We start from the raw sequence: 24544 nt of genomic DNA on the forward strand, positions 1-24544 counted from the left end.
AGTACAAAAGCATCCTGCCATATATAATGCACAATTTTATTATACAGAAGAAATTAAGATACTTTGTTTGATAAAGTTAGAAGTAACTTCATGATGACATTGTCTGTGAGAATAATTACAGTAGGAAGGCAACTAATGTCCTTTGTAAGGGCATACATAAAATTTTTAACAAAAACTTGCATTTTTGTGGTAATTTCACTAAACAGTTGTTATAAGAAATATTTTTCATATTCTATTGTCTTATTATAATACAACACATGATAAAAAATCCCCATTAGAGTCATTCCATTCTGATCTCTCAGTGCACGATGTTTGCTTTCTATTGCACTTATAAATCTAATAAGTATTTATAACAAATATTTAGTAAAATATTTCCATGAAAAAAATATTCTAACTTGAAATGCAAAAATGAATAGCCACCCAAGACAAGAAGTCTTAGCTTTAACATTGACATCTATGTTGAAATAATATACATCATATTATGGACTTAATGTTTGTGTCCTCTCAAAATTTGCATGCTAAAATCCTAAGCCTCATTATTATAGTGTAAAGATGTGGAGCCTTTGGGAAATGATTAGGTGATTAAGAATGGAGTCCTCATGAATAGGATTAGTGTCTGTGATATTGTGATTTATAAGAAATATATATTTAGTCATTCATTTGATCATTCAAATGGCCAAATATATATTTCTCACACATATTTGATCTTTCTCCACAGTTCCGAGCTCACAGCTCCCAAACCCTTGGAATTTCCTTAGTGTTAAGATTGACAAAGGTGTCTTGTTAATGAAGTAACTTTTACACCCCACCTGAGCATATGGGCTGGTTACCAAAGGAACCAACCATGTGACTGAAGTGTTGGAGCTTTCAATCCCCCCTCACTCCCAACCCTTCCCAGCTCCCGGGAGGGGAGGGGGCCTGAAGACAGAATCAATCACCACTGGCCAATGATTTAATCAATTGTGACTTTGTAATGAAGCCTCCATAAAAACCAAAAAGGACAGGGTTTGGAAAGCTTCCAAGTTGGTAAACAAGAGGCGATTTGGGAGATTTGGCACACCCTGAGACGGCATGGAAGCTTCATGCCCCTTCCCACATACCTTGTCCTATGCATCTCTTTTATCTGACTGTTCCTGAGTTATATCCTCTTGTTTGTTTGTTTTGTTTCAAGTTTAATTTAAATTCTAGTTAGTTAACATATAGTGTAATACTGAGGAGTATTTGGTGATGCATCACTTACATATAAACCCCATGCTAATCATAAGTGCCCACTTAATTCCCATCACCCATTTAGTCCATCCCCCACCCATAATAAACAAGTGATCAAAGAAATAAAATGTTTCTCTGAGTTATGTGAGCTACTGACCAAATTAATCAAACACAAAAAGGGGGAAATAGAAACCTGTGATTTATAGCCTGGGCTTGTCACAAGCATGGGGGTAAGGGGTAGGAGGAGAGGTGATGTCTTGTAGTAGTGAACTCTTCATCTGTGGAATCTGATGCTATCTCCAGGTAGTGTTAGAATTGAGTTGAATTCTCGAACACCCTGCTGGTTGGTATGGGGAACCCCCACAACTCCACACATGGAAATTGAGTCTCAGAATACCAAATTTAGTGCCCTTATAAAGAGACCCCAAAGAGTTCTCTCCCATTCCTTCATGTGAGGACACTGCAAGACAGCCATCTGTGAACCAAGAAGGCCCTCACCAGATACAATCTGCCTTGACTTAGACTTCCCAGCCTTCAGAATTGTGAGAAATAAATTTTTGTTGTTTAAAGTCACCCAGTCTATGATATTTCTGTTACATCAACCCAAATTAACTAAGGCATCTGCACAGTGAAAAAAATAATTTTCACAAGAAGCATTGTAATAGAAATACAATATGGTGTATTGTAAAATACAGTTTGCTTATTCCAAACAAAAGAACAGTATAAAAATAAAATTTTTAAAAATCCTAGTTAATTTGGGATGAAATAGTCATTTATGAAACTTTAGTATGAAAATATTACTGGCAACTTTGTAAACTAATGTAATATATCATAAATAATTAATAGACATTATTTATTCATAAACTATAAGAGAAATTTGCATATTCTTTCTTGAAGAAATAAAAAAAGGGACACACTTATTCTGAGATACAGGAATCCTTTTATACTTCAAATGTAGCAAGCACATAGCAAACTCTTTTGTATAAAAACCTATCAAGATATGCAAGATTCTTTGGCAAAGGGAAGATGGAATTGTACAATGTACCGTGTATTATAGACTAAGTAATATACATGGAGCTTTACATTTTTAACTTTATTCAGGTTTCACAACAATGACCCTATAAGGTTAATAATTGTGCCCATTTGATTTTTTAATTTAATTTCATTTTAGCCCCAGTATAGTTAACATACAGTGTTGTATTAGTTTCAGGTGTGCAATATAGTGATTCAACAATTCCAGACATCACCCAATGCACATCCCAAGTTCACTCCTTCATCTAATTGTGCCCATTTTATAGATTAGTAAATTGTGTATCAAGAGGTAGAAGTTCGCCCAAGATCACACAACCAGTTATTAGAGGAGTCCAGTTTAGAACCCAGGTCTCTGAGACTCCAGAGTCCAGGCATTTCACAATATGTGCATCCCAAATGTCACTTTGACTCATACTATTATGGACAGACCAAGATTCAGTGCCTTACTCTTCTATAATATCAACCTACTGCCAAGGAATCTTTAATTTCTTTCTATCTTTTGCTAACTCATCTCCTAAACACAAATTAACTCTCTTCATTTAGTTCCTGTCTTATATCATACATGATCACTGTTTTCTGTCAAAAATTGAAATTACTTGTAATATTCTGACCATTCTTTATTTTTTCTTTTTTAAAATCTTTTTTAAGTTTATTTATTCTGAAGGAGAGAGAAAGAGGCAGAGAGAGAGAGGAAGAGAGAAAATCCCAAGCAGGCTCCTCATCATCAGCACAGAGCTGGATGCGGGGCTCGATCCCATGAACTATGAGATCAGGACCTGATCCAAAATCAGAAGTCAGACGTTTAACTGACTGAGCCACCTAGGCATCCCACACCATTCTTTAATTAACCTATGTTCCCTTTTGGCTTGAAATAAACACTTTCTTTCCTACAGGTAAGTCCCCTCTCCCCAGTCAGTTTTCATCAAAACTCTGTATTTTTAACAGAATTAAACCCACACATTATTTTTCTCTCATCAGCATACAGCCTTAAAATATAGTTTGAGATTGTAATTCCTCATCTTATATGCCATTTCTTTGGAAAACAACAGTGTAAAAACCATATTGCATTTGGATTTCAAGCAGCCTGAATCTAAAAAGCAAAAATCCTCATGTCCTTCCAGGGAGCAATTCCTCTGAGTCATTCCTGAGAAGGGCTTTGCATCACTGCTCCACTGAAACATAATGATCTTCAGACGCCTCATTCTCTCAGAGGAAACATCTTTAATTGGAGAAAGTAGGAGAAAAAAACAATTGGGCCAAGTATTCTCAGAGGATCTTAAACTGCTTTTCACAGCTCATTTATAAGTTTGTCTCTTCTCTTACCCTTTCCACGACCCCCACAAATATACATGTATGTCACTTTTCTTTTCAGAAATTAGTCATTTATAAAGAAACCAATTATTTTTACCAAACCAATCCATAATTGCATTTTAAAAGCTGGTGGTGTTACAGGCAGTGCAATCAAATACAAACATGTGAGAGTGTTAGATCATTTGTCCAGGATATTAGCTGTTAGTGGTCAAGTTGAGCAAAGAATCTGATGTGCTTCCAGGACTACCAATTGAAAACTGCTCATGTCTTAAAAAATTAAATAAAATCAAGTTCTATACGTAGAATTCAGGCTACTGTCATCTCTGAGAGCAATTCCACATAGCCTCCTGAGGTTACCCCAAATCTTCTGCACCCACAGTCAGCTCTCCACACATGACCTATTACTATTTAAATCATAATGCATCACTCCCTTTTTGCCAGTCACATCTAGATAAAAAATCTACCATGACCTACAGGACTCTAGGTGATGATCCAGTTCCTGGTAACATCCAAAGCCTCATTTCCACCTTTTCCCCTCAACCATGCATTTTCACAGCACTGGTCTTGTTGCTAATGTATTTTTTTCAATTTACAAAACATGTTGCCATCCTGGGCTCTCGCATTGTCTGCAATGCACTTCTCCAAGATATTCGATTGGCTCACTCTCTCATTTCATGAAATTATCTGATCAACGTCACCTTTCAGAGAAGAGTTTTCTGATCATTTTCATCATGCCCTATCCCCCTATTCTGCATTAGCTTTTCTCCCTAGCATTTATCACTAACTGATATAATACATTATGTATTTATTATCTCTCTCTCTCTTACATTAGAATATAAGCTTCCATGAGGGTAAAGATATTGTGTGTTCACCACTGCGGTCCCAATACCAAGAACATTGCCAGAAACATACATAGAAGTCCAAAGTATATGTTGAATTCATTAATTAATGGCTGAAAAATATTAAATCAGTCAAATTTATTTATAAATTAAAATTCCAAGTCATGTTTTAGTTCATAACTTTTGATGTTATTTATTCATGATGCATTTCCTCCTCCTTCTGAAATACTTTCTCTTTTGAAATGCTATCCCTTACCAATTGAATGTGAACTCAGTAAGAACTATCAATAAAAGTGTACTGCCCCCTCAGCAGTTATCTAAGGGATGGGTATAAAAACAAACTATAAAAATCTGGTTCCTTATCCCTGAAACTAAAGTGTGAGCCTAAAAACTCTCAAAATACTTGTAGCTGATTGAGTCCAGTGTTGTATTTGGAGAAGACATGCAGAGGTTATCTAGTTCATATCATTTCCAGCATCTAGTAGTTCTTCTATTTGGGGAGCTACCCAATATTCTTCCATAGGCTTCCCCTCTCTCCCCTACCCTGTTTGTTTGTTTGTTTGTTTGTTTGTTTGTTTGTTTAAATTAACCAGAATCAGTTTCCGTTGCTTACAATCCAAACTCCTAACACACATGACAAGCGTATATTCGATCCAATATGCCTTAAAATAAAAAATTTAACATAAAGTCCCCCAACCCTTTTTTCTCTCTCATCTTTCTCTCTCAGTCTGTTCTCCACACACACTTTCCAATTACATAGCATCCTTTAGTTACTCAAACCCAACCTCTCTGGAGACATCTCCCAGACATGCCCTTTCCAATGATTTTAGTGTTTCAAATCATTTATCCTTCCTCTGATCTAGCATTGTTTACTCAAAACTGCTGAATTAAAGTAGAAGTTATGTAATCAATATGATTAAGCCAAATCTTACCAAGTTATCAATAATCAATAGCTTCTTAATCTTGCCATGCATATTTGCATTTCTTTAAAAGGAGGTTACTCAAAATTTATTTGTTTGTTCAAATTTCAGGCAGAATGACAAAGTGAAGAATTTTAGAAAGCATAAAGTAGCTACTCTTAAAAATGTATTCAATCATATCACTAAAGCAGCCCATTGATCTGCTCATGGTTCAATTACAGATAAAGAAAGACATGACAACTTATCCATCAGTAAACAGATTTTAGTTGAACTACTTTTGTGACTACATAAAGCATATAGCCCCACTGCAAATGTTGACTGAGTCACAGAGACTTATGATGTTACTAAATATGGCTAACATATCCTAAGCACCCCCTCTATCCCTGATACCTGAGTTTTGGGGACAAAACCAATGATTCATTTCTAACCAATATAATATGACAAAGGTAATAGGAGATCCAGGTCACTGATTAGATTATACAAAACTTCATCTTAGCACAATAGGAGAAAGAGAGACTCTCCCTTGCTGGCTTTGAATATTTAAACTTCCATGCTGTGGGAAGGCCTGAGAGAGGGTGATCCAGCAAAGATCTGTGGACCTGTAAGAGCTGAAATGGGCCCTCAACTGAGAGTCAAGAAGAAAGTAAAGACCTCAGCCCTACAACCACAAGGAATTGAATTCTTCCAACAACACCCATAAGCTTGGAAGAAGATCTCATGCTCCAGAAAGGAGTGTAGCCCTACAAACATTTTGATTGAAGCCTTGTGAGACATGAGCAGAGGACCCAGCTAAGCCTTGCCCAGAAAGATAATAAATGGATGTTGTTTTAAGTCATTACATTTATGCTAATTTGTTACACAGTAATGGAAAATGAATACACTAGTGTAGCAATGAAACAAGAAGAAAAAAGCATGTCTGTAGAAGAACAAATATAGATTGTGGATTTAGCACATGCAATGCTCTTTTATTACTAGCTGATCATGTCCACTTCAAAGGTTGATATGAGGAAGAATCAGAATTTTATGTATAGGAATTAAGGCTTTGTGTGAATATTAAACATAAAAGTGAGTTCCCCTCTCATTTACTCTGCCATTATGTCTCAGTGAGTAACACAGCCCCACCCATTGACAGCAGTCAAGACCTGCTACCTTCATTCTGAAGAGTCATACTTGGCCAATTCCGAGCCACCGAAAGTGGGAGCTTGATGTATTTCAGGATCTCCTCTACCTACCCATCCATTCTCTCACATGTGAGTGAGGGGGTAGATTCTGGAAATTGCCACCATCCCAACATCTATTGTCCAGGGTATTTGGAGATTGGTTGTTAAATGGACTCCATGAAGGTCCACATAAGAATGCAGCAGTAGATCCTTTGTCTATTCTACTTTGTGTTTGGATATCCTTCTACCGTAGTACCTCTTTAGCCTATTGCTAAGGTGGTACAGGGTTTTTATCCATTTGTAGTTTCCATCCTGACTTCAACCTAGATTTACCTTAGTATTTCAACACTTTGCCAGGGAACCATAGCTGCTCAGGCTCCTCTTGCAGCTTATAAGAACTTTGTTTTCTTGAAAGTGCTACCTTGTTATTTTCAGAAAGACAGAGATTACCCCATTGAAAATCCTCCAGCCCAGTACAATTTGAAATCATAGGTGAGTGACTCACAGGCTTCTAGACACTTAAAAAAATTTAATCCAATACAATTTTTGCCAGCATTATGGTTTAATGGAATGAAAGTGGCTATAACTCCAGTAACTTTGAGTGCTTTAGTGATTTTCTACCAAAGCATATTTTTAACATATTCACTGAACACATTCTCATTAAATTTTCTATTTTTACAGCTTACCAGTTTAATTATACCCATGTATGGCAGGTGGTTATGATTTCCTTCTCCACAATTCCCTCACACCTACTTTCTTATAAAGAGACTAGTAATTGCTGTGTTTATTTCATTGTTGATGCTGTAAGTAAAAGCATCAGAAATTTGACTATTCTCAAATTTCCTGGAAACTCTGACCGACCATATTTTCTCAAATTTGCAATGACAATTTTCAAGAAAAGTGCTTATAGCATTGAATTCTTAGTGTATTCCTCCAAATATAAATGCCAGATTTTTATTTTCTCATTCTATGCTACTGTTTTTTTCTTTCAGGCACAATTCTAGTCTTGACACTCTCCTCTTCATTTTGTTTGTGTTGTCAATCAGTATTCCATTATCACATTTTCCCACGGTCTCATTTCAACTTTAATTTCATTCACAAGTCCAATACCATATCTGGTAACCAGCCTCCACCCAGATTTAATCCCTCCTCTCTCCTTCTCCCTCTCCTTCAGGCACTTGTGCCCCAATCATGGTGCAAAGTGTTCTAAGAAGTTAAAAAGAATATGAGATAAGTTTATATAATGGCTGTGCCATGGAGAAGACAGTTTAAATTCTGTGAAGAGCTGACAAAACATAAACTGATGAAATCTTAAACATAATTTTGATTTAATACAATCAGTAATTAACACCTATTTTGCTTGCAGCTTAAAATTAAAATGATGTGCCACAACTGGATATATTACCAATATATTCATGATATGCCATGAAGACTGAATTGATGAGGACTGCATTCATCTAGAAACAGTCTTCAGTATTTCTACCTCTCCTGAATCAACCATTAGTGGTAGATTGCAACTGAAACACACTTAGCTGCAAACAACTAACTTAAAAAAAAAAGTGGACCTATTCAAAAGTATCATTCAATAAGAAGTACTAAAAATACTTACAATTTCTTTAAAATATCCAGGAATTCCACTAACTTCTCTTCTAATTTTTTTGGTTCATATAAAGTAGGGCCACCACGTGCTTTTTTAACATGGATAGCTATATTGTGAGAATCATCAGGTTGTTGGGGTTGAAGTTCTTCGGTGCCTTCAGTAAGTTCTCTGAACAAAGGAACACAACAGATTATGGTGTTGCATATTGTATAAAAATGACTGACATTTGGCAACTGCGTGGCTCAGTCAGTTAAGGGTCCAACTCTTGATTTCAGTTCAGGTCATGATTTCACAGTTTGTGAGTTCAAGCCCTGCATTGGGCTCCATGATAACAGTATAGAGCCTACTTGGGATTCTCTTTCTGCCCCTCCCCACACTTTCTCTCTCTCCTGTGCGCGCGCTCTCTCTCTCAATAAATAAGTAAACTTAAAAAAAGCCAGACAGATGCTATGACATCCCTTCCTCTAAAAAAAAGAGTACCATGAACTTTTACTTTACTGTTAAGAGCAAAATTGCATTGTTGTGAGATAATATGGCATTTTAATAATGTATGCCTTTTCATTGCCTTAGTTCTGTTTTTTCGCCCAGTCATCAGTAGTGGTGTTACATACGTCCACTTAAAAGTGGACATACATAAAATACTTTCCACATTCAGAGCCTGATTATACGTATTATAACTGTATTAAGTGATTGAACCATCTTTTGTAATTAGATGTACATAACTTAGTAAATATTTGAAGTCAATGGTCAATATCCTTCTCTTTAGAGCCATTCACTTGTTTTTTGGTGTTTTCTTCACACCAATTATAAAATTGCTTTTTTAAAAACTTTTGTTTCCAACTAGTAAATTGTGATCATCTGAAAGCAGCCATTTTTCTTTATTCTTGTGCTACAGTATGTTATACACCCAAGTTCCCAGGAGATGTATGGCTGAATAACCATTCCCATTCATTTTTCTAGTTCCACACATTTCTATTTAGAAGTCACTAAAAACCTAAGAGCAAAAACTAATGAATGCTAATGAATGGTATTATCCTTAAGAAAAAAAAATGTGGAGATGATAAAAGCCCAAATGACCTGTAATTATATACATGAGAATATTAAAATCATACTTAAATATAAGATAAACATTATGTGGGATAATAATAATAATAATAGTAAATAATCACATTAACATCGAACATACATTTGAGTTTTTGTGCTGGTTGTTCTGCTAAACATTATATGCACATATCTCATTAACATTAACCATGTGAAATAAACAATATTATCCCCCATTGATAAGATAAGGAAATTGCAGATTAAAGAGTTTATATAATTTGTCTTACCACTCATAGCTGCTTGTTAAAGCTTAGTAGTAAAGCTTACTTGATGTATACACAAAGAAGATAGCCTAGCATAACTTACAAATATAAAATTAAAAGCCAAAATCCATTTCCCTTTCTATCATTTTTACAGAACCTCAAACATTCCTTCCAGACCTAGAACACCACTTCAAACTCTATCCCTACTTACTCCTATAAATAGTAAGCACAGTAAAGCTCAGCAATGATGAGAATTCAGGTATAAAGCAATTTGCTTTTCTCCACCCAGCCTGTATACTAAAATGCAAATGAAATGAAGTTCTTATATTCTAAAAAGGAGAGGTCTGTGGACTGGAGGGAAAAGTGAAGGTAGATATAGCAGCTTTGTGGCAGGAATATGCAAAGTGAGTCCCCATGGACCTAGTATTCTTCTGGCCCAAGTTCATCATATTTGCCCAAGGTGGGCAACTCCTGAATTTTCTACTTCATGTTGTAAATCTCAAACTAGCCAAAGGATTCAAAATAGTCCCCAATGACATTTAAGCCTCTTGAAATTAACCAGGAGATACTAAACCACCAAAAGCAATAGAAACAAATAGGTGGTCAGACACATTAATTGATTAGTTGATTAAATTGTGCCCTATACTCTTCAGGAAATGGTAGAAAATTATCCTCATCATTACATAGTAAAATTAGCAATAATGCAATATATTAAATATATATATAATATACAAATATATAATAGTATGGATAATCCAATGCCAACAAATTTGAAACCTTAGATGAGATAAATCACTGTAAAAGTACAAATTACCATACTGATAACATAAAGAAACTTTGAATTGTTCTAAATATTTTAAAGAATATAACTAAGAAGTAAGATTCCTTCCACAAAGAAACTCCTGGCCAAAATGGCCTTAATGATGAATTCTAACAAACTCCTAATAGATAAATAAACCCAAATACTTGCAGAAAATACAAAAGACAGCTATACTTTCCAGCTAGTATTATGAAGCCAACCTAGCCTTAATATCAACATCTGGCAAGGATATTACAAGAAAATTACAAGCCAGTATCACTGAACATAGATGCAAAAATCCTAAGCAAAATATTAATAAACTGAATTCAGTAATAATTTTTTAGATATAAAGCATAGCCTAGTTAAGACTATGCCAGGAATACTATTTCATGAATGTTGTTCAACATATTAATGGGATAAAATAAATCATGATTATCTAAACATTTCATGTGATAAAACATTCATGTGTAATATAAACTCCTACAAAACTAGAAATAGAAATATTTTTTTCTTTTCTTTAGAGAAAGAGAGAAAGCACACAAGTAGGGAAAAGGAGCAGAGGGAGAGAGAGAAGACTCTTAAGCAGGCTCCACATTCAGCATGTAACCCAACACAGGGCTTGATCCCACAACTCTGGGTTCATGACCTGAGCCAAAATCAAGAGCCAAAATCAAGAGTCAGATGCTCAGACTGAGCCACTCAGGTGCCTTGAAGTGAACTTTCTTAATATGACAAAAGACAAACATCAGTTGTATTTCTGATTCCTTACTTTTTTTTTTCTTAACGCCATTTACTCAATTTTATTGCAATATACCTAAAATATAGCAAGGAACACGTGATGCCATCAGCCATCAGTAAGCATGGCTTCAAAAGTTTCCCCCATTTCCTCATGAGACACACTTGGGTTATAAAGATGGTTACCCACCTGCTTAGGATGAGGTCCTATCATGCCATGTAAGGCCCTAACATGACCAGGACTTCACCCATGCAACTTCCAATGCAACCATATAACACTGGCCATCACTGGATAGGGTGAGCCAGATATCTTCTGGGCAATAAGGTCTCACGACAGTCTGCTTAGCCAATATGTTCCTTACTATCTAATGGGGGAAGGCACTAATAGGTTAATTAGTCCCTAAATGTGTTATTGAAAGTTGTTAAAAGTGATATGAAGAATTTATACATGTTATGAATAACAAGTATAGGATACTTATAAGACTGTAAAAATAGGTGACATATTTTGCTTGCCAGGAAAAGACAATGTCTCAGAGAGAGATTTAAACTGCCACACAAGATTAAAAAAGTTAAAAAAAAAAAAAAAAGAATATTCCAGGAAGAAAGTACAAGAAATTTTCTTGCAGAAAAAATTTCTAAAGATGCCAAATTCTGCTCAAAAATATTTTGACCTTGGGGCAAAGAGTGTATCAGTCGGTTGTGTCTGACTCTTGAATTCGGCTCAGGTAATGATCTCACGGTTTCTTGAGTTCGAGCCCCACATTGGGCTCTGTGCTGCCAGCACGGAGCCTGCTTGGGATTTTCTCTCTCTCTCCCTCTCTCTCTGCCCCTCCCCCACTTGCACTATCTCTGTCTCTCTCAAAATAAATAAATAAACTTAAAAAAAAATATTTTGACCCTGTCAAATAGACATAGCCACTATACAACAGATTAATATTCTCTGTTAATCTTTTCATACTTTTTTGATATCACTACATCTAATTATTTCTGAATTAATTTTTACTCAAAGCAAATGATAGGGATACATGAAATTATCCACAGAATTGATGGTTACCATAACTAGCAAGTAATTAGGCAATTCTAGTTATTTCTCTGCTATTGACTTTTTAAGGTTTTTGGCATTGTTCCTATTGATTATTAAATTAAAAAATACATAATATATTGTAAGTTTAAAAGTAACAGTAAAATGAATGTTAATGTACCTACCCAGATCTTTAAGGTACCCATGGCACTGTACAATTACTCTTCCATGGACAGATACATAGCACTCACTCCAGAGATAACCACTACACTGAAGTTTGTTCCTATTATTCCCTTGGTTTTCATTATACAGATTAATCAAAAATATATGCATCCCTTTAAAAACCTAATTTTCGTTTTGCATATTTAGTTTTGCACTTGATAGAAATGAAGTGATTCTTATGAATTCCATAACTTGTTTTTTAGTTGTTGTTCATTGTGTTTATGAGATTTAATGACTATAGTTCATTCATTTTACTGCTGTATAAGATTTCATTATATTTATATACCACAAAGGGGATTTTCTTAGTCTGTGGGCAATTGAGATTTTTGTTTCCAGGTTTGTTTTGTTTTTTATCTGTTTGTTTGCTATATACAAACTTGGCTACTATGACTATCTTGTACATCCAGAACTTCTCCAAGAATTAAAATTAGTATATGCACAACATTATATTAGTAATGCCACATTGTTTTCTAAACTGGCTATAACAATAGCCAAGGCATAAGTTTCAGTTGCTCTACATTTTTACTGCTACCATATTATTAAATTTTTGACTTTGTGAAATTAATTGAAAAATATTGATCACTTTTCATGTATTTATGGAGTTATACTGACTATAGGAAATCACTAAGTTATTTAATTCCTCAGCAAACTACAAAGAGAAAAAAAATCAAAAATCACAATACCATTAAGATAGTATTTGCCTCTTTCTTGCTGTGTTGAAATCTAATCATGAAAATAATGATGGGTGAAACTACTTGCAACCAAGAATGACTCAAAATAATGGGACGAAACTATTCCAGAAGTCACTGAATTCTTCACTGCCACATACTTATAATTTTTAAAAAGCCAAAAAAAATTTAATTTTATTCCCAACCCTCTGACCTTGAGTACACTGCTTTGTGATATTCTGTGTGACAAAAGGAAAAGTATAGATAAAGCATTTTTGTAGTACCTCAAAGAGATTTTTATCTCAAGTAAAAGTGAATTATTATCTGAGTTGTAAGCACTACTATTAACTTATTTCACTGTACTCCATATTAACTTGAAAGAATAGCCAAAAGACAAACTATAATAAATGACTTGGATATTTGGATATAACTTGGATATCTGGAATCTATTTTCTCAAAAATCAGTGACGTGCAGTTGTCACTTCAAATAAACAGTGTCTGCTGTTTATGATAAAAGTTAAGCTTTCAAGTAAAAATTTGATTTTTGTAAAACCTGTATCCACTTCTGTAAACTTGAGAGCTTCCTAACATGTAAGGCTTTTCTGATGATCAGTGATGATATAAAAATTGTGATCTTGGGGCACTTGGGTGGCTAAGTCAGTTGAGCATCTTATTGATTTCGGCTCAGGTCATGATCCTAGGGTCACAAGACTGAGCCCTGTGCCGGGCTCCACACTGAGTATGGAGCCTGCTTGGGATTCTCTCTCTCTCTCTCTCTCTCTCTCTCTCTCTCTCTCTCTCTGTCTCTCTCCATCTCTCTCTCTCTCTCCCTCTGCCCCTTTCCCCCAGCTTGTGCTTTCTCTCTCTCTCTAAGGTAAAAAAAAATTATAAATTAAAAAAACTGTGATCTTTATACATTGCATAAGAAAACATGTTAACATTTGCAAGATCTATATAACCTAGTGAACCATTTTCCAAAGGACCAATGTATATTACACAATCATGCATTAGTAAAAGAATTATTCATAGTGCAAAATAATAGTTTTTATAGATGTCATTGTTTTTAAATTGGCCACATTAAAGATTTTTTTAAAAAGCCCCAGTAAATTCAGGCGATAGGGATTAGCACCACTAACAAGCAAAATAAAATAAAATTTAGTGCATTAAATTATCTCATTATCTCATTCAATCCTCCAACATGACTAAAGAGTATGTATCACTGTCTCAATTATAGATAAAGAGACTAAGATTCAAAATTTTAGATAATCTTAAAGTAATACAATTACTAAATTGCAGAACTGAAATTCAAACCCAGATCTGACTAGTCCAGAGGCCATCACAACACACTGCCATCTATGTATTCTTGTATTCTAGCTCTTACAAACTTTTTAAAATTAGTCCCCCAAATCTTTCTGTATCCCCCTCCCCCACTTTTTTGTAAATCCATATAAATTTTACTAGGTAGTGGTTAGAGTCAGAGTAATATATATATAATATATGTATCCTATATATATATTATATATATATATATGTAAGTATATATATATATATATATATAAAATATATATAGGACTATATATATATTATATATATATGTAAGTATATATATATATATATATATATATATATAATATATAAAATATATATAGGATCTTTCTTAAGATGTTTGCTATAGGATTCTTCAATCCTTTTTTTTAGACTCTGAAGTCAGCCTGACTCATAAAAATACAAATAAATACAACCACTTTAAGTTTATTTACTGCATTAACTCCATTTGTTAAGCTTAGCTTAATTATCACTGGTGCCAAACCAGGAAAAACCAGGAAATAATTATGAGTGAATTCCAGCCCCAGGATGTACATTTGTAAGTTGCAAGCTTTGTCTTATATTGAGCAAGAGTGCTGACTTTGTCCCACACATTGCCAACATATCCAAAGTTAAAATTGAGGATTCAAAGGCAAATTCTTTTATATACTCTTGACAGCAAATATTGGAATCCTGTCATCTCTTATTATATAAGAAGAATATTTTAAGGTTAGAGAGAGAGGTAAGCAATATTTCCCTGGTTTCTACTAGATAAATGTCTATGCCAAACACAGAGTCTCCTCTTTTCATCCCCAAAAAGCAATAGAAAATCCACAGTTAAATGTGAACAGTTGATTGTACTTAATCTGTATTCTATGCTATAAAGCAGCAATACATTTTCCATTAATATATGACAAGCTATATGAAAATGCAAGAAAGTCAAATTATTTCAAAAGGATTATTTACCTACTGAATATTAACTGAAATTAAAGATGCCCAAATTTAAAAAGTTGGGATATCTAAAGACAACCTTGACTATAACAATATATTACCATATATTTATAAAATATATGCTATAAAATAACATATTTACTGATCCTTAATTTTCCTCAGCATTCTTTTTAAAAAAATTTTTCAATGTTTACTTATTTTTGAGAGACAGAGCATGAGCAGGGGAAGGGGCAGAAAGAGAGGGAGACCCAGAATCCGAAGCAGTCTCCAGGCTCTGAGCAGTCAGCACAGAGCCCAACGTGGGGCTCAAACCCACGAACTGTGAGATCATGACCTGAGCTAAAGTCGGACGCTTAACCCACTGAGCCATCCAGGTGTCCCCTCAGCATTCTTAAATTAGCTTTGTTTAGCTCTTACACACTCATCTTAATGGCTTTTATCTAGTTTCTTTTCCATCCCCATTTCCATATTCTATAGACAACCTTGCTTTAGTACCAAAGCTCTCTACCTGACTTCTGTATTGGAATTGATGATTACTGACTATTGAGAAACAATAATAAAACATCATTTAGCTATACTGTCACTCAAGCTGGACTTAATTTATTAAATAAAATAATTAAATTCAATGAAAATGTAGCTTGTAAATTTTAGACTTTCTCTTCCTGATTTCATAGTTATGTCCTTGAAGAGATCTTAGCCTCATTGGGCTAATTTAAGTAATGAATGAAGCATCTCGTTTTGGAGAATGGAAGGGCCAATTTGGAGACAGGGAAGCAAATTTCTTGCCACCAATAGTACACAATATGGAAGAAGCTCCAAACTTTCAACTATAGGCTTTTAAACCTAGAACTGATTCCCTTTGAATCAAAGACGGCTTTTTCCCCTTACAGAAATGGAATCTATAAGAAAATGCAGCAGCATTTATAATACTCTTCCAGCTGAACTCATAATTGCACCACGTTCACTACCTATCTCTTAACTGATGGTATCACATTTTTCCATTATCAGGGTAGGGTGTTGGTCAGGAATTCCATGCAATTAAAATTATGCCCACTGGGATCTACTGGCCTCTTAAAATCTAGATAAGGTTCCACACAAATCCATGGAAGTACAAACCTCTCCTTAAGATTTCAACATTTACCCAGATGACATTCTGAAGTTACCTCTGCCACTGTGTTTCTTCCTTAAATACTCTATTCCATGTCTTGTTTATCCAGAAATAAAACCAACTTTGCCTATATTTCCTCAACCAAACTAAACTAAACTAAACCAAATATTTAGAGCATTTGTAAGTGCAATAGAGTTCATCAGATACTGGGGTTATCCTAAAGAGATGCTGTATCACATATAGCCCAACATACTTGTAATACATTAATAAGAGTTTTCTTTTCTTAAATGTCCTCAACCCCATGCCTAGGACAAATGGTTTCTCCTCACTCAGTGCACATTTCTCCAATTATTTCCTGGCTCCTCCTGCTTCTTGTCTGCCTCTTGTTTTCTCTGCCTTTCCTCACCCCTGGATAGCTCCACAACTCCAAGTTAGAATACTTCTACTCAAGTCAGAACAGTTCAACGCCTATTCCTGGACAATTCCAACCAAAACCATAAGGAAGAAAGTGTGACAAAAGGGCCTTCCTTTTAGAATAATCTACCATTCCTCAGTGGTAGTTGTAAACATGGAATGGAATTTTTTTTCCAACTCAAGACTTGAAACTTTCTTATAACAGTTCACTCTAACACAGGGAAATCCTATGCACTTAGGCAATTTCTACAAATTGCCACCATTTTGCTACAGTAATGCCCGAGGCCATCCAGGGTTTCATTTTTATATCATAGCAAATGATTTAATTTGGCCCACAAAAGACATCAGACCATGGCTGAGGCAACTAGTTAGATTTCTATAAATTTCCCTTCCCTTTCCTTCTGAAAATTCTCTCAAAGGTCCAAATATTGCTTTCATAAACTAGCATGACAGTCCTGCACTTTGCCCTTGCCTTTCTCCCTTGTTCCTTTTTTCCTTTTCCTTTCTTCCTCTCTTCCTCCCTTCCTTCTTTCCTTTTTCTTTTCTTTCTGTCCTTTTCTTTCTTTTCCTTTTGTTCCTTCCTTCCTTCCTTCCTTCTTTCCTTCTGCCCTTCTTTCTTTCTTTCTTTCTTTCTTTCTCTCCTCTTTATTTTCTTTTCTTTCTTTTTCTTTCTTTCTCTCCTCTTTATTTTCTTCTTTCTTTTTCTTTCTTTCTTTCTTTTTCTCCTCTTTATTTTCTTTCTTTCTTCTCTTTCTTTCTGTCTTTCTTTCTTTCTTTCTTTCTTTCTCTTTCTTTCCCTCTTTTTCTTTCTTCTCCTGCACTGCAAGCCATCACCACTCCCATGTTGACATATATGGAAGAAATTATCTAAATATTTTGAAAAAAAATTTTCCCAAAACTTTCTAGTGGCAACTACTAAACTGGGAAATTACTATATCAGCCAAAATAGCCTTACCAGCACTTGGATAATAATGGTGAAGACCATCACATGAATTTGGGGATTTTTTTGGTTTTGTTTTGTTTTGTTTTGTTTTTGCCTCAAGGACTCTTTTCCTTCTTCTCCTAGCTAACTCTTACTTATCCTTGAACTTCAACATCCCTTCCTCAGGGATTCTTGCCTTGACCTTCTAGTACATCGTCTGCCATTAACACAAGCACTCTCAATGCAAACTGCCCACCCCCGCACTTTGTCACCGCTGACACTTATTACACTTTATTTATTACCACTTAGTGCCTGTCAGTGCCATACCTTCTGAATATGAGACCCTGCGAGACTTGCACTTAACACGATCAATACTCAGTACATATTATTTAAATGAATAAACAAATGATAAAGCATTATTATAAGGTTTCTTCCTAGATGATGTAAATTTTTGCATTTATTTTTAGGGAAAAATAGTAAAACAGAATTATTACTGTTCTGACTTAAAAAAAACACACAAGGAGCATCTCATTCAATAGACCTCAGAACTTCAGACAAAATAAGGGTTTTATAATCACGAAAAGGATAGTCTCCTTTGTTCTAACGTTAAATACATAGTTTTCAAATACCCTGTGGTTAATTACCCTGAGGCCAGATTCAAGCTAGCATGAAATAAGCACTACTTAGCTGTAGCTGTAGCACATGGGTAATTTTCACAATGCTAGAGAATGAAATTGAGTCCAAATCTCGAAAGAACACAAGCTAAGAAAGTAATTTTGCAGAGATTTTTTTAAAGTCAGTCTATCAGAATCCATTTGCTCTAGGTTTTTAGTTGCTTCATCTCCAAATATTCATCTTTATTTTCCAGCATTTTCTGCACTTACACTTTTAGAGAGAATTTGTAATCCATCAAGGTACAATGTGTACTATACCAAATAATTATTTTAAAATGTGTTTCGGAAAAATATATATATATTACAGAGAAGTTCCACATCATTTTAACCCAGATCAAAGGTACATGTTACTGCTGCTTTTAGATGTAGAAGTAAAATTTTGAGCTTCAATTCAAGCAGCTGAAATGTCCTAGTCTCTTTAGAATCTGAAGTCCAAACTGAAGCATCAAATCTTTGCACAAAACATGCTTTGACAGCTTTTGGAGAAATAGGTAATTTGGCCAACTGAGCATACTGACTTCTGGAGCCATGAGAAATATCCCAGAAGACCCTTCCAGTCAGGATGCCTTTAGCACATTGAAGGATACTCTTAGTGAGACCCCAGGGCTGGTGGACAGGAAGCACAGTATAGCACATTGCCAACATCCTTTTACTCTTACCAGGTTTCTTCAGTTTTAAGTTATATAACACAAGCTAAGTTAAGATGGTTTTGCTAAACATTACCATTACCTGGTTATAAACCTGTTATAATCTGTTATAAGTTATAAACCTAGAAACTCCTTCTAAACAGAGCAAGTTACTCCCTTTTCTTCATCCTTTTTTGATCCTATGCCTAATTAGAATTAAATCTTTTAGGATAATAGATACTTATTGGACTTCATTAAAATGTCCTGAGTAAAAATATATCAAAAGAGTCTAAAACGCCATACCCTGCATATTAAGTGCAACATGTGATTGATTGCTGTTAAATTTAATGAGACAAGTATATTATAGCCAAAGCCCATACACAACTTTGCAGTTTAACAATAAGCCCACAGACAAATGAATAAATGGTTAAAAATGTGGAGTAAAATGTCCCAATAGAAAAGCTGCAGTTTAGTCATTTTTATTCATTCTCTAAAAGAAAAAAAAATCAAATTGTCTCTAGGCTTACTATCCAAAAAAGTAAGTCAAATGATTTATAAAAGTCAAATAAGAATACAAGCTTCCTTATAATACTTGACTTCCTACTCTCCCCCCAAAAAGTTGCTTATTTAATAAATATATCTTCAACATAGATTTCCACAATTCTGTGGAATAGTTTTCTCAATTACTATCATTTCCTTAAACCTTCTTTTCCTCCAGAAATGAACTGATATAAAGGCGTACTGATTAAAAGTCTGTCTTCTCCAAGAAATAACTGTTAAGGAGGATGTAGAGAAAAAAGAACCTTCATGCACTGTTGATGGGGACATAAATTGGTACAGCTGCTGTGAAAAACAGTATGGAGTTTCCTTGAAAAACTGAAAATAGAAATACCATACAATTCAGTAATTCCACTACTGGGTATTTATCCAAAGAAACAAAAACATTAATTCAAAAGATATATGCACCCCTAAGTTTATTGCAGCATTATTTATAACAACCAAGATACAGAAGCAACCCAAAGTGTCCATCTATCGAATGCATAAAGAAGATGTGGTATATATACAATGGAATGAATATTAGCCATAAAAAAGAATGAGATCTTGCCATTTTCAACAACATGAACCACCCCAGAAGGTATTTTGTCAAGTGAAATAAATCAGACATAGAAAGACAAATATCATATGACTTCATTTATGTATGGAATGTAAACAACAAAACAAATGAATAAACAAGCAAAAGAGACCCATAAACACAGAGAGCAAACTGGTGATTTCCAGAGGGGATGTGGGTGGGAGGTGGGCAAAATGGGTGAAGGAGAATGGGACATACAGGCTTCCAGTTATGGAATGAATAAGGGATGGGGATGAAAGGTATAGCATAGGGAATGTGGTCAATGGTACTGTAATAGTATTGTATGATGACAGATGGTAGCTACACTTGTGGTGAGCATAGTAAAATGTACAGTTACTGAATCTCTATGTTGTACATCTAAAACTATTGTAACATTGTGCATCAACTACACTTCAATTAAAAAATAATTTAACTCTGTCATTTCTTGTTTAAAAGGGTGAATATTAAATTTGTTTAAGCGAAGATGCAGCAATTTGTTACTGTTACTATTATATGTATTAATTTGTTATTGTTGCTGTTGTTGGTTAACCTATTTGAAAAGCGGCAGAATTTCTTGACAGATGTTATACATCTATACAAAACATCCTCACTGCCTATATCTGTAGTCCATGATAATAATAAAAGCTAGTACAATTTAAAAGTTGTTTCCATGCATAACTCTGAAATGAGCTATTAATGTGGGATATTAATATTATCTTCTTTACCGAGGTAAAAACAGAGCAATGTTCAGAGGCTATTCCCAAGTCATGCTGTTACACTTGGACAAAATAGAAACTCAGATCCAAGTTGTGTGAGTCAAAATTCAGTGCTTTTTTAAAAGAAATATTGCAGATTTGATATCTAATACCTGTCGATATGTTAAAAAATTACCTTCTCTATAGTTGATTCATAAATAAAATAAATTTGGACAACTGTCATAGTTCTGAGTCATCTTTGATCTATGTTCCAGCCAGGTCTTCCATTTATTTTCATTTACGTGGCACTGCTCCAAGTGGAGTTAATGGTTATATGAAGCATTTCTTCTACTCTCCTTGCACTTCGATATTTAGCAAATGCCCTGACATAAGGAATTCTCACCAGATGTCCCAAACAAGGCTCATGTCATTCTTCAAAGCCCTGCTGCTGTATCTGTCACATGACATTTACATTAAGTGAATGACAGAGTGTTGAATATGGCAATGATAATGGGTAAATGTTATTCATGAATAATTTTAATAGTGTTGGTATTTAGTGTTTGCTAAGATTCATGTTTTCTCATCAATTATTTTCTGCCAAAAGCTTCTCTGAATTACCTGAGCTCTAGTCCCACCATCCAAGCCTATGTGGATTCATCACATTACCAAGGGCCAGTGTAAACTAAGCTTAGAGATTCATAATTTAATACATTTCATGAATGTAATTTTAATTCCATTTAAGGTATTTTTATTGCTACTTTAGAGGAGTTTCTTTCTGGCTTAAAATACAAATGTTTTGTAGTTTTTAATAGTCACATACTGCACAATTACAAGTAAAAGCATGATTTTAATTTTACTATGAGACATATTGAATTACATCAAATACCTTTTCAACATTTCTTCTTGAACTACTAGTAGTATAAAATTGTAATAATAGATTTTCTAATGATGAACTTTCTTTAAGTTCATGAGATGAAACCAATATAACTATGATGTACACATCTAATACACTATTGCATTATTTCACTTGCTAATATTTTATTATGTATATTTTCCTACATGATAATAATTAAAATTAGTATTTCTTATTTATGTTACTTTTGTTAAAATTTTTTAGCTGTTTATTTATTTTGAGAGAGAGAAAGTGCATGCATGTGAGCTGGGGAGGGGCAGATACAGAGAGGGAGAGAGAGAATTCCAAGCAGGCACTGTTTGCATTGTCAGGGGAGAGAACTTCTGCACTGTCAGCACAGAGCCCCATGTGGGGCTCTATTCCATGAACTGCGAGATCATGACCTGAGCCTAAGTCAAGTATGGCATGCTCAACCAACCAAACCACCCAGGGGCTTTTATTCTTGCTAAATTTTGATATCAGAGTTATGGATACAAGGCAAAATCACAAACTACTTTTTATTTTTTACACTATGGAAAAACTAAATTGCACGGAAATTTTAGCTTTTCTTGGACATTTGAAAGGAACTTCTAGTGATATCACTTGGCTACGGGTTTTTAATTTTTGCTTTTGTTCTTTTTTGCTCCAAATTATACTTTTGAAGAGTACTTTTTACAATTTCTATTTATACCATATTACATTTTTAATTTCTATCTCCTTGAATAAATTTAGTAGCACTTTTTTTAGAAATTAATCAATAACATCTGGATTATCAAATTAGCCTCAAGTTATATAACTCTATCATAATTTATAATTTTCCTAGTTTTCTTTGTATCATTTATTGTATTATCTTTCGCATTCCTAATAGCATTTTCTTTTATTATGTTCATTACATAAGGCTAGTTGCTTATTCTTTTTAATGATAAAACTAAAGGAGCAACATCACTTATTAGTCCCAATCATCATACCATATAATTAAAATTCCTCCAAATCATTGTGTAAATTTACTCTTCCCTACCAAACTTCATTTTCTTGGCTGCTCCCTAGCATGGAGTGCTGGAAACAGATTAAATACTTTCATTATTTGAGCTCCATTTGTTTTTTAATGCATATGCACATCAACCTTGTTTCCAAAAGAAGACATCATTACCTTTTTTCCTCTTGTTTGAAGAGTTTAGGCAGTCTGGTTTTTTTCTTCAGGAATATTTTAGGATATTGCTTTATAAACATATTGTGAGCTGACAGGATACTGTAAGAACTCTGGCTTTAAAAATAAGAGAGACAAATTAAATTTTAAGTGTCATAAGATAATAGTTTCCAAGGAAAGATTTTTGACTCAATACATACAACTTAAGTCTATACTATTTAGCCTAAAAAAACAAATGACAAAAATATGAAACATAAACATTCTGTGCTTTAAAAAGATCCACTATAAAAATTGTTCATAGTGTGCCTCAGTAAGAAATATTTTATGAATATTAGATTTATGGGAATGTCAATGTCAAAAATTTAATTTTTAAGTTCGGCCTTCTTAAAAGTTTTATTTCTGTAATTGATTAAAGCCCTTACATAAAATATGCCACATAATTAAAATTCCTCCAAAATAATTCACATAGAGGTCACATATATATCACCAAAAAGTATATTTATCTGAATCCTTGCAATGATTTATGAAAATATCATGTACTCTTTTTAGAACTGGAATAAAGATATGTTAGAGCAAAAGATCAACATTTCCCAATCCACAAGATCAGTGGAATCAACTGGGATGCTTTTTAGAAGTACGGTTTTCTATCCTTTTTCTGAAGAAAGATCTCCAAGTCTAGAGGTCTGCATGGGCCTATTTTAAACATCCTTCTCCAGGGGATTCCTATTTGTAGCCAGATTTCAACACACCGCAAATATAAAAATGCCAATAATCCACAGGATATAGTAAATTATCATTCAGTGTCAGGTAATGACATTTGTTTCTGGAAAATCTGCTTCATTCAATTTTCAATAGACAACCACCATGAAAAATTGATCAGTTTTTTTAAATGCTAAGCATTCATCTTGACAGCTTATTTCAATAATTATCAAAAATGATCATACTTAAAAACAAACACTGATAAACATCTTTGTCAATATTTGCCTCATGGCAATGAATATAAAAATACTTGAGAAATCTTTTATTTCATTGTCAGTGTAAATAATAGCAACACATTATAAAATATTTATAACAGCTTTTTTTCTCCAGGCCAAAGTTTCCTAAAATGCCATATTAATTCTTTACACAAAACAAATACTACATACTTTAAGAATGTTATCTAAGTTAATTTAACTTAATTAACTCAAATAGCGCAAAGTGAATTTGATTTAATATACATTAAGCATTTTCATGCCTAATCTTACACTATAGAGATACATGAAGCAAGAATCTAATCTGTTTTAAATCCAGTCACATATCATTAGAAGCTTCTCCAAGATCTTTTTTCCCCCAACTTAGAATTCACATTCTACATTTATCTATTTTACACATCTACTTGTAAAACATCAGGTACTTGTTATAGGCCAAACATTGGGCTAAAATCTTTACACTATTTTTGTCTCATTATATATTTACACAACCCGATAAAGTTGCTATTCTTTATTGCCCATTCTACACATAAAGAAACTGCAAACTTAATTCATTTAACTAGTAAGTAGAGGACACAGGGTACAAATGAAAACTATATTGACTTTAAAACCCATTGTCTTAACTTTTTGGATACACTGCTCCCTAAACAATAAAACATGTTAGTTAATACTAAGTGCCAGTCACTATTCTAGGCAGTTTACATGTAACGTATAATTTATCCTTACACAACTATATCAGCTGATATTCCTATCATCCTCATTTGGTAGATAAAGAAATTGAGGCCCATGAAGTACAAAATTATGGTCTCTTTCCTTTGTCTACACGGAGCCCATGCTATAAGACTTGGAACCTTACTCCAATCTGTGATCTGGATAGACCATCTTTGGAGTGGCTAAGAAGCTTACATCAA

At 34.1% G+C, this 24544-nt stretch overlaps 1 protein-coding gene across 3 annotated transcripts in view; it reads right to left on the reverse strand.

The window, feature by feature from the left end:
* Nucleotides 1-24544, reverse strand: part of CNBD1 (cyclic nucleotide binding domain containing 1) — a 453327-nt gene that overhangs the window by 391282 nt on the left and 37501 nt on the right. For all 3 annotated transcript variants that reach the window (XR_007458475.1, XM_049633177.1, XM_049633176.1), the window contains exons 3-4: nucleotides 22669-22782; nucleotides 8081-8239 (exon numbers count right to left, since the gene is read on the reverse strand). Coding sequence is in view for 2 of the 3 variants with exons in the window: in XM_049633177.1 (XP_049489134.1) it covers nucleotides 8081-8239; nucleotides 22669-22782 (273 nt within the window). In the remaining variant the exon portion in view is untranslated. The remainder of the gene's footprint in view (nucleotides 1-8080; nucleotides 8240-22668; nucleotides 22783-24544) is intronic.

Source organism: Panthera uncia, chromosome F2 (assembly GCF_023721935.1).
Source record: "Panthera uncia isolate 11264 chromosome F2, Puncia_PCG_1.0, whole genome shotgun sequence".
Classification (NCBI taxonomy): Eukaryota; Metazoa; Chordata; class Mammalia; order Carnivora; family Felidae; genus Panthera; species Panthera uncia.